This window comes from Rhinoderma darwinii, chromosome 10 (assembly GCF_050947455.1).
Source record: "Rhinoderma darwinii isolate aRhiDar2 chromosome 10, aRhiDar2.hap1, whole genome shotgun sequence".
Classification (NCBI taxonomy): Eukaryota; Metazoa; Chordata; class Amphibia; order Anura; family Rhinodermatidae; genus Rhinoderma; species Rhinoderma darwinii.
The window spans coordinates 54,654,777-54,666,976 of record NC_134696.1 but is presented as its reverse complement, the minus strand read 5'-3'; the positions used below and the strand labels follow the sequence as shown (position 1 = coordinate 54,666,976).

At 41.1% G+C, this 12,200-nt stretch overlaps 1 protein-coding gene across 2 annotated transcripts in view; it reads right to left on the bottom strand.

Moving 5' to 3' along the window:
• Positions 1 to 3,813: 3,813 nt before the first annotated feature.
• Positions 3,814 to 12,200, bottom strand: part of LOC142662070 (BAR/IMD domain-containing adapter protein 2-like) — a 216,472-nt gene continuing 208,085 nt past the window's right edge. For both annotated transcript variants that reach the window (XM_075839945.1, XM_075839946.1), the window contains 2 exons: positions 9,641 to 9,681; positions 3,814 to 6,453 (listed from right to left, as the gene is read on the bottom strand). In XM_075839945.1, the coding sequence (XP_075696060.1) occupies positions 6,381 to 6,453; positions 9,641 to 9,681 (114 nt within the window). In that variant the 3' untranslated portion in view covers positions 3,814 to 6,380. The remainder of the gene's footprint in view (positions 6,454 to 9,640; positions 9,682 to 12,200) is intronic.

The following is a 12,200-nucleotide window of genomic DNA, read 5'->3' as shown; positions in this document are numbered from 1 at the left end:
GATCTTATACTGACTATCTTGTTTACTTTTTCAAACGTGCGTGGAGTTGGCAACCACGTGGTTTTCACCTGACAGCTCTTTTCATGTGTAGTTTCAGGGTAGGGCCCCGACCGTTATGTGCCATTTATAGTACTAGTGTTCTTCTATGTGGTACCATGGCCATTGGGACCAATCAAGCATCAGGTGTGACCGCAACCAGTGCACCCACTATGGTTACACCTCAGCTACCAGCCTGAGTTTCCCAAAACATAAACACAACCACATCAAGTTCCTTAGTCATTTCTCTAAGCCAGCTCTATGGTTAGGGACATCAGCCAACCAGAGTACACAAAGAACCAGAACTTAGCAGATTCGGCTACTCACTGTAAAATCAGACAGATGAAGAAGCAGTCAATAGAATATCTTGGAGAATACCACAACTTATTTCTCAGAGATACTCACAGAATCCATGAGTGAAAACCTCTGTCTGGCTCTGTATAAAATTAAGGTACAGTATGGCAAGTCTACAGTTGCTGTATTATGGATCTGAACACCACAGATCCATTATATGGACACGTTCATGAGACCTTAGATCCCCTGCACACGACCATGCCCATAATCACGTGATTACAGGCATGGCTGGCCGCGGACACAAAAAATAGGACATGTACTATCTTTTGTGGAGGCTTTCTAAGGCCCGGACACCTTCCCGTAAATATATTGGAAGTTGTCCATGGCCAATAGAAGTCAATGGGTCCGAAATTACGGTCCAAAATTTTGGACTGTAATTATGAAAGAATTGGCCTTAGTCTTGAGTAATTGAGTAACTTTGTAAATACTTTTGTAAAGGATTTGCCTGACACAGCTTCTGTGTCGACGCCCGTGGTTAATCAGCCTGCATTTGTTCCTAGGTCTGCTAGAGTGACTCGATCTGCTACCACTCAGGCTGGTAGGCTGAGGAATGGGAGAGCCTATCGCAGCCTGGCCAGACAGTTCTAGCTCCCGCCCTTGGTCTACTTATACCTTCATTTTCTGCTTTTCCTTTGCCTGTGATTCTCTTGTTTCCTGGCTCTGCTGTTTCTGCTGTTACCATTGACCTCTGCTTTATATTGACTCTGGCTTGACTGACTATTCTCCTGCTCTGCATTTGTTACCACGTACACGCCTGGTTTGACTCGGCTCGTCCACTACTTTGTTGCTCACGGTGCTGCCGTGGGCAACTGCCCTACTTCCCTTGCTTCTGTGTACCCTTGTCTTGTTTTGTCTGTCGTGCACATATTGAGCGTAGGGACCGTCGCCCAGTTGTACGCCGTCGCCTAGTAGACTGAGTGGCGGGTAGATTAGGGCTCACCTCTCTGTCTCCCTATCCTGACATTACAACTTTGCATTACTTATTTTATTCTGATCCTAATTTACAGACTTTTTTTATTTTTAAAAAGAATTAGCTTGTCAAGTAAAGCCGTTTTAAGGCATGTACTTTAGACTATATATATCAGTTTTCGACATTATCGGTTCTTTTACAATATCATAAAGTCAAAGAGAAAAGTTTAAATGGACACTAACTTTTCAAACAACTTATGCTGCTCTAATAGTATACCTGATATAGAACAACTTTGTAATTTACTTATGTTAAAATGTAGTTGTTTTATCCATGCAAATTCTATGTGAAGCTAATGCCACTAGGCGTCTCTTTTCCTGTAACCTGTTGTCCAATCTCTTTTGATCAAGCAAAATCCGTCCGTCCATGTATAGAAGACATGATAGCAGTTAGGCTCCGCCCACTAGCTCAGAGAAAACTGAGAATTAGAAACAGAGCCTGCAGAGGGGAAAACTGCTAAAAAAAAGAAGAAAACTATTCATATAAGGGCCAGAAATAGTGTTAATCCTCATGTACACACATACGACAGCTTATTCTGAAAAGTCACATGAAAAGTTAGGTATGCTTTAATGGGTGTCTCTGGTGTAGATATTAAGCATAGTCATGTTTCAAGTCCCTAAAAAGAGTCGGACATTGACTTACATGTAGTAACCTATAGGTGGCACTAGAGGGAGAGTTTCCTCCTTCTGGAGCAGAGCTATTTTGCATACTGTTAAAAAAACGATCCAGTAAAGACTTATATTTACTTACATAGCATGGCACCACCTGGTGTTCAAAGTGTATAGCAATGTGCACATTCACCTAATGAGCTGAGTGCTGGTGGACATGCATGCCCAGTCATTCTCCCCACAGCCAGGTCTCTGTTCACGGTAGAGCAGCCATTAGAAATAGCTTTTTTCCTTCCTTGTCAGGGAAGGAGCAGAGCCTCTGCAATAACATATCAGTTTAGCTGAGGAGATTGCTTCTTCTTAGCTTGTTAGGGGTGTAAAGATCTGCATTCTGAGAAACAGCACTGCAGGTAAATTTATGTGCATTTTTTTCAGCAGCATTTTTTCTCAGTGTGGGGACGAGATTTGTTGAAATCTCACCCACACTGCTTCTACTGTAATACGCTGCGTATTTTCCGAAATTAATCCGTTGCGGAAAATCCGCAGTGTTTATGCCGTGTGTGTTCCTTCCCTGAAAGCAGATATAAACCCTGCACATGCCCACTCAGTCTTTATTGTTTTATTTTTATTATATTTTCTTTGCTTTCTAAGAGAGTGCATACTCTGGATGTAACACTATATACTGCTTCACTACTCTGGATTCCATGTAACCTATCTGCAGAGAAAGTAAGAATGGCCTATATTATCAGCTGCCAGAGAACAAAGGAGACAGATTCTGCTCAGTGCCCCTCCTTCCAAGCAGAACAGATTAGCAGCTGCACCAAGGGGGACATGGAAGCAAAAAAAGATAAGAAAATTCTTTTTATATGCTAGAAACACGGCAAATCACTTTATGACAGTTATTAACAGCATTTCTGGGCTTTTGATATGAAATAGATTTATGGGAGAACTCTTTTTTTCTACTATATTTTAAGAAAAGCGAAAATATAGCTAACAAATTAACCAAGTGTTTTAATCTCTGATTGGATATATTTGTGTATCAATAGTATCTGCTGATTGTGTAATTTGCTAACTTTGCATATTTTTTTGTGCTGGTAATGTGTGGATCGGACTGATTTATAAATTTTTCCTACAGGATCCACCTATGGTTACTATACATTGACTAATTAATGATGTCTCTCAGCCAAACAACACATAAAACACAATGGTGTGGATTAATACAATGTCTATTTGTTCAGTTAGTGAAATATTTCAACATCGTACAATGTATGTTACAATGTTACATTACATTACAATACAACAAGCTGACAGGCGCTGTAGAATTAAAGGGGTTGTCCGAGATTTAATGATTTTGTGTTAATGCTTGTAATTTATAAATGTAAATACATTTGTAATATACTTACATTTTCCAAAGTGGCCCCGTTTCCAGATCCTGCCGTGGGATACTTGACTGGTGATGTCACTCTCTGCACTGGTTCTGGCCGCTTTGTTGATCTTGAATTCTTTGCCGGGCATACGGCACGTCACTTGTGACGTGCCGTGTATGGGCTGTTCTGCTTCACAGCCCGTAATACGCATGCGCTGTCACTGCTGTTCTCGCGGCCCCTGCTGTTCTCGAGATAACAGCAGGGGCCGCGCATGCGCGTTACAACAGAACAAGCCGATATACACCACGTCACAAGTTTCGTGTCGTATACCCGGAAAATAATTCAAGATCAACAAAGTGACCAGAGCCAGAGCAGACAGTGAGGTTACCCGTCAAGTTCCCCACGGCAGGATCTGGAAATGGGGCCACTTTGGAAAATATAAGTATATTACAAATGTATTTACATTTATAAATTACAAGCGTTAACACAAAGTCATTAAATCTCGGACAACCCCTTTAATTCTTGACATACATATTCATATGAAAAAACACAAGGTCACAATTTATAAATGATTTATTATCACTAAGGAAAACTGCATGAGCAATGGCTGTCGTGTTCTTATTAAAGGAATGGATCATTTATTGACATAGTGCCACAAGCTACCGGTAGCACTTTGCCTGATAAAATACAACCTGGCTAAAAAATAAAGTTAATAAGGCTTATCCAAGGCCTACAAGCGTTCCTGCCATAAAAATAAAATTTCTTGTCATTTGCAGAATTTATACATTATCCATTATAGATCCTACTGATTTAATTTAGTCCTCTCATAACATCTAAGAATAAAAATGGCCTCCAATATATTTCATATGCTAACTTTATATGCATTGCCCAATCTTGGATTCAGAAATGACAACATATTTTATATAAATAGGTTTTTCTAGAGAATAAAATAAACTAATAGCATGTAACATAATGGAGTCTCTTAAGAATAGCAAGGATTTTCCATTGATGTCAGAGGTTCAGTACAGACAGAAATAGCAAATGTTATCTGCCTAAAAATTACACTAAATACAAAGGAATCATTTTCTTTAAAACATTGATCTGTCTAAATTAGGTTGTATTTAAATTAAAATCATGCCTATTGAATATTTCTGGGTGAAATAAGTTCTTGAAATAAGTGAAGCCTCTCTAATACATTTATATTGGACAGGATAGATGACTGTTAGTCCAACATTACCACAGATTATGGTCTATTTTTAGATAGGCAGCATCTAGTACCTCTAAGAAGTTCTGCCAGCCTCTGATTTTCAAAAATAGCTAAAAGGGTCTTCAATGGGTACTCAGTAATCAGCTGTAATATGTGAGGGTACCTGGCAGCAACTGTTCAATTTCCCTGCAGCACCACCACAGGTGAAATTACGAATAGCATCGTTCCAGCTGAAACAATTAAGTATTTGTGCAATGTTTTAACTTGCCAGGCTCTCCAGAGAGAGAAAGACTCTTTTTTTAGCTGCTCTGCACTCATAGAATGGAAGAACCTCTTTTATTACCTCAGAGTTCCCTAAAAGGGTATTCAAAAATGGCTAAACCAAACAACAGTTTAAATATCTACAGGATTTCTACCTGTGGTTGGTTGCCTTTATTAGTTTCTTAGCAATTAAAGTATGACATTACTTTCTCTCATCAAGGACATTATTAAACTGTCCCATCATATAGAGAAACCATGAACACATAACATTTACCATCGACCTCAAACTTTCCATTTGCTTTCAAAAACATTTCAATTTATTCAATATCCCAGGTCAGGATAATATATGATTTTATGTGGTCACCATCAAACAGCATCCATGCATCAGGATATTGTTTTGTATGTGGATATCAGTATTTCATCTAAATAACTGAGATATCAGATTATCAGTGGACTCTCTGTCTATGTGGTTCTTTACGTGTGGCTCTTGTTGTCTCCACTTAGACAAAGCGTATGCTGCACCACATGCCAAGCACTAGCATACATTGTCAGTGTTGACCATGAAGACCTACGGAACTTGTATTTCTAGAGAGTCTCAAGTTGTTCTCTTCTGTCTTGGATATCGAGTTTTAATGGTTTCCAGAAACACCACTTCCACTTTGACACCTATTTCCATATGTGCTTATTAATCCAGTTCTGTTAACTATTTCACTCCAATTCACTTTCTATTTAGCCTTCATCTAAAATCATTCAATGATTGTATATACTTCCATAGTCTTTCTTCAACATCCCTTCACTTTCCATGGCCATCGAGTTAATTTATTTCATTAATATTTTTGACTCCGTGTTATCTTAAATTGGCACATACAAACCCTTTTGAGAGAAAAACATAATATGCTACACACATACCTCAAGCTAAACACAAATTAAAGAATTGTATATGTCACAGATGTGTATTTATAATTGGAATTTCAGCTTTTACAAATAGTATGAGAGCCCTTACTGTAGCTGAAGGCAAAGACAGTGACCGTTCCATCTTCTACTCCAACGTAATCATACATTTTTCATTATGTCTATTATTTCTTTTAATGACTGCATTGTTCTGAGCATCGTAATGTAATCATACCTTCAGAACGCCAACTTACACATGGTGCCCATGCTCGTGTGTTTGAGGCATCTCTTACATATAACACATTTCCATGCCATTTAGCTATATTTTATCATAAACTAATCTTAAAAATGTGCATGGTTAATTTGCTCTCTGTACATATGATCAGAGAAGATCACCTATTGTATAATACTGCTGAGGTCATGAATACTTTCAGCTGATTGTGTGTTTTCACAGAAATACGTGCTGCCATGCATCCGACAATAAAGTCAACATACACATTCTCATGACGCTGTAAACAGAAGATTTCCAGAGTTAAAGTCATATTGTTTGCTGGTTGCAAAAAAAGACCATGTATCACAGTTGTTTTTTTTTACATTTGGCCTTTTCATTCCAGGGAAGAAATACGTGGAAATAATTGTCCCTTATAGACTGTTCTTGAAGCAGCATCTTCTTGTAGGACATCACAAGGTCACTGAATGACAGGAGCTGAACGATCATTAGTAATTGTTCGCTTTAGTTTAACATGAGCAAAGGGATTGGTCCTTCAAAAAATAAACAGATGATGTTAATTTTAAGTAAAGGGTAAAAGTGAAAACATGGCATTTTATGTAGGTTGAATGGTTATTATAGTATAGAATTACCATTAATATAGAATGGATCCATTGAACCCCATGCTACAAAGAGTTAATAATAGCAATACTCTAGTTAGAGGAGCTGAAAAGTGAAAACCCTAACATTTTATTTATCTACAAATGACACCAGCACCAACTAATGGGCTGACAATTAAAGAGATAGACTAGATGGGAAATACATTAATAATTGACTCTGGTGACGCCTGTTACTCGACATCAGCTATTTTGGAATGGTCCACCAGTAGAAATGAATCTATGAACATCATAAAACTTGTAAGTATTGCACACACATAAACATACACACGGGAAATCATGAATGAGATCTGATCGATTGTGAATTAGCCCATAAAAAATAGACTGGTGGCAAGTGATTGGTTCCAAAGTGAGCTCCATATGGGGGTTGTCTTATGCTGGAACTTTGGGGTGCATTATTGAGTCAAGGCCTGTGCCCACTAGAGTATCCGCTGGTACTCTTGTGGACCAGTCCGACACTGGACATCGGCATAGTCCAGGGTGGGAAAGGGAGAGAGTGGAGGAGAGAGACTGGAGATCAATTTAAGTTCATTAAGTCTCCCCCCAAAATATATTTATGTAAAAAGTCTTCTCAAATCAGATTAGCATTCCAAGATACGGTTTACATTGCCATAAAATAAATACTTCTATAAAGCAAGAATACAATAGAGATAAATGGTTACACGTCCACAGTGTTACAATAATGTGTAGATGTTCAACTAGCACTAGATCCGGTAGGTGCACGAAAAAGGGGCCCAACCTAATTAAGATAGATAAAGAAGTATTCGGCACACTCTGAAGGTGAACAAGAAGAAAAGAAAAAGTTCACTTCCAAAAAGTGTGCCGAGCGTTACAATAATGTCACGATAATGCAATATGGAGGCAATTTGCATATCAATATTTGAAGAAGTTGTCCAGTTTTTACAATTCCTTGTTGTTAGAAGACTCACCCGATGATAAGCAGATCACAGGGTGTCCCCCTGCTGAGTCTCCCTGAGATACAGTGTAATCTCTAGAAAATGTGTCGGAATATGTTCAACTCTACTACAGCGTCACCAAAGAGAAAACGAAGCACTACACAATTCCTATTTAAATGAATGTGCTGTCCATGTAATGCATGGATGTGTTAATTAGAGATGAGCGAACTTATGAAAAGTTCGGTTCGGCTAATTCGCCGAATTTCACGAAAAAGTTTGATTCGGACCGAACTAGTTCTGACCGAACCTGTAATTTCCGTGCGCCGAGCATGGTACTGTCCAGGGTGCTGAAAGAGTTAATGGGCTGCACTAACTCTTTCAGCAACCTTAACAGTACCATGCTCGGCGCGCGGAAAATAAAATTTTTATGTAATAAAAAAAATAATAATAATACGTTCATACTTACAGTCCTCCTGTCCGGCCTCCAGCGATGACGTTTCATCCATGTCGCCGCTCGCTGCAGCCAATCACAGGCTGTAGTGGCGGTCACGCACGTCACGTGACCGCCTCTGCAGCTAATCACAGGCTGCCGCGGCCTCTGCAGCCAATCACAGGCTGCCGCGGCCTCTGCAGCCAATCACAGGCTGCCGCGGCCTCTGCAGCCAATCACAGGCTGCCGCGGCCTCTGCAGCCAATCACAGGCTGCAGCGGCCTCTGCAGCCAATCACACGCTCCTCTCCTGAAATATTCTGTGCTGCTGTGAACTCTGCTCTTATCATTACGTAGCTCTCAGTCTGTTACCTCTCCTCCACTCCTGTCCTCAATAACACCTTCACATGATTGGCAAGTCACCACCCCGCACAAGATCCGCACGCTCATCTCCTGAAATACGCTGCCTTAAACTCTGTGGACAGGTCAGGATCCTGTTTCTTTTAAATGCTGCTGGGGAACCCGCTCGATCCACTATATAAGGATGCGCTACAGTGCATGGGAATAAGTGACTTGGGCAGAAGAGGATGGAGGCGCAGCCTTATATAGTGGATCGAGCGGGTTCCCCAGCAGCATTTAAAAGAAACAGCATCCTGACCTGTCCACAGAGTTTAAGGCAGCACAGAGTATTTCAGGAGATGAGCTTGCGGATCTTGTGCGGGGGTGGTGACTTGCTAATCATGTGAAGATGTTATTGAGGACAGGAGTGGAGGAGAGGTAACAGACTGAGAGCTACATAATGGTAAGAGCAGAGTTCACAGCAGCACAGAATATTTCAGGAGAGGAGCGTGCAGATTCTGTGCTGCTGTGAACTCTGCTCTTACCATTACGTAGCTCTCAGTCTGTTACCTCTCCTCCACTCCTGTCCTCAATAACAACTTCACATGATTGGCAAGTCACCACCCCGCACAAGATCCGCACGCTCATCTCCTGAAATACTCTGTGCTGCCTTAAACTCTGTGGACAGATCAGGATCCTGTTTCTTTTAAATGCTGCTGGGGAACCCACTCGATCCACTATATAAGGCTGTGCTACAGTGCTTGGGAATAAGTGACTGGGGCAGAAGAGGATGGAGGCGCAGCCTTATATAGTGGATCGAGCGGGTTCCCCAGCAGCATTTAAAAGAAACAGGATCCTGACCTGTCCACAGAGTTTAAGGCAGCACAGAGTATTTCAGGAGATGAGCACGGCCGGCCACGGGCAGCCGGTCGTTTGTCCGAGCCGTGCTCCCATTATAAAGTATAGGAGCACGGCCCGTAAAATAAAAAAATAGAACATGTTCTATCTTTTTAACGGCACGGGCACCTTCCCGTGAGAAAACGGGAAGGTACCCGTGGCTAACAGAAGTCTATGGGCCCGCTATTTCGGGTCGTAATTATGACCCGTAATAACGTGTGTTTTTACGGTCGTGTGCATGAGGCCCCGTAATGATGGGTGGCTACATGTGTGCACCCGTCATTACGGCAGCGTTGCTAGGCGACGTCAGTAAATAGTCACTGTCCAGGGTGCTGAAAGAGTTGACTGATCGGCAGTATTTGTTTTCATTGTCTAGACTGCGCTAGAACATTCTAGTTGGATTATTAGCAATTATTGTGGGCAATACCCCTTTTTTCATTGGTAAATACCCTCTGTTGTACCATCTGTATTTAAAAAGTTTCTTTCTTCTTATTTTCTCTTACCTGGAAGGAGATGATGCTGGGCTTCCAAATTCATTTGCTAACTGAAAAAGAAAAGATTAGCATTAATGGATTGTTATATAGCCAGGAAACATAAGGGTATGTTCTCACTTAATGTTAAGAATAGATCATTGCACCATAAATTTAAATACCTACATTATTCATTAAAGGGCGTGTCTCATTATAGTCATTGGTGGTGAATCGCTAGGATAAGCCACCAATGTCATTCCAGTGGGGCTCAGGACGGTCACAGCTTTCAGACCAGCCACATAGACATTGATCCAGACATTGACATCACATATAGAATGTGGTTCTGGCTACAACAAGGGCTATATATATCACACACCCACTGCCTGTTACACCGCTGGTGGTGCTCAAGACGGCAACATCAGACAATCGCTATCACATGGATGAAACACGTATCAACACAGGCAGGCATAAAATAAAAGGCACAAGTAACTCACCAGTGGACGAGCAGAACCAAACACCGAAGGTAGTAGAAGATGGAGACAATGCATAAACAGAACGGATGGCAGAATAGCATTCAAGCAGTTAACAGATGAATAGACATTGGACAAGAATATACAGCACTAACTGACCCTATCTGAATACTATCCCACAGCAAGGTAAAACAACAGCTTGGCAGCAGACCAAACATACAGAAAAGGCAAACAAACCAGTGGAACTACTTATACCAGGATACACATTAACCCCTTCCCCCTGCTTGCATTCTGGGCCCTAATGTCCAAGCCATTTTTTACATTTTTCCATTGTCACATTCGAAGAGCTGTAACTTTTTTATTTTTGCGTCGGCATAGCTGTATAAGGTCTTGTTTTTTGCGGGACGACTTGCAGTTTTTATTGGTACCATTTGAGAGTAGATGCGACTTTTTGATCACTTTTTATCACATTTTTTTTAAGTCAGGATTAACAGAAAACAGCAATTTTTCCATTGTTTTTTATTTTATTTTTTTACGGCGTTCACAGTGCTGGTTAAATAATGTAACAGCTTTATAGTCGGGGTCGTTACGGACGCGGCGATACCAAATATGTGTAACTTTTTTGCTTTATTGTAGTTTTTTTTAATAGTAAAGCATTTTGTAAGGGGAAAAGCTGGGTTTTTCATTTTTTTTGTTTCACTTTTTTTTTTTTTATTAACTTTATTAAACTTTTTTACTCTTTTACTAGTCCCACTAGGGGACTTCACTATCCTCCGATCGCTATTATAATACACTGCAATACTTTTGTATTGCAGTGTTTTACTGCCTGTCCGTTTAAAACGGACAGGCATCTGCTAGGTCATGCCTGCGGCATGATCTAGCAGGTATTCGCTCCAGGCAGACCTGGGGGTCTTTATTAGACCCCCGGCTGCCATTAGAGACACAGACACTCGGCGATTTTATCGCCGGGTGTCAGTGAGATGAGAGGGAGCTCCCTCCCTCTCTCCAAAACCATTCAGATGCGGTGCTCGCTATTGCGCACCGCATCTGAAGGGTTAAACGGGTGAGATCGATACTAATATCGATCTCACCCGGCAGAGCAGGGACGCCCCCAGCCCTCAGCTGCCTCTGGCAGCTGAGAGCAGGGAGATTTCACGGCTCCCTGCTCTGTTTACTTTATTCTACAGCAGCGACGTAGAATAGCGGCGCTCTAGAATAAAGCCCACTAATGACCGCCGTAAAAAGACGTATCGGCGGTCATTAAGGGGTTAAACCACTGTACAAAAACTAAATCTCTCAGGTCCCACAGTACAAGCAAACACACAGAAAGACAAGGAACAAAGTCACAAACAAGAATCTGGAAAGAGTTAGCACATGCCAGAAACAGTATAACCAGCATCCATATAGGCCCAAGAAAAGTACTCTGCCCTTATCAGCCACGCAGAGCTAAATGATTACCAAATCCAGATTCAGACCAAAGGAATTGCCAAGCAATGCCCTAACACAGAGATAGCAGAAATCATTGACCTCATAACATTACCCCCTTAAAGGAGAACTGAAGAGCCCTTATTCCTGGGTTTATGCATGGAAGGCCTCTTATCAATCTATCAGCATGGATGTTTCTAGCCTCTGGGCATAGCCCCCAATCATCAAGGCAATGGAGTTGTCTGCCACGCCACTTAGAATCAACGATCCTCTGGACCACATACTCAGGCTGTCCATGGACTAAAGCAAGAAGTCTACTCATCGCCCTTCTGAAAGTAGACACAGCCTTAAAAAGAGAACAATGAAAAGCCCTGGGTACTTTCATGCTTCATGGTAAATCCAACATAAAGGAAACTGGATTAATTTGTCTTAAAATGACAACCAAATCTAGGCCCCCAACTTGCCACATTAACTGGATGTTTATGGTGGACAACCACACTCTAATCTCTTACTTTGAACTTATGTGGCCTGCGGTGGCTATTAAACTTGTATTTAGCACTGAGGGCAGCTGAGCCCAAAGCCCCATGGACCTTACACTACGGCCCCATGGACCTTACTCTATGCTGACTTCAACGTCTTAAAGGGAAGGTGTCATGATTTTTTTTTTTATTATTATATTGCTTTTAATATAATATTAA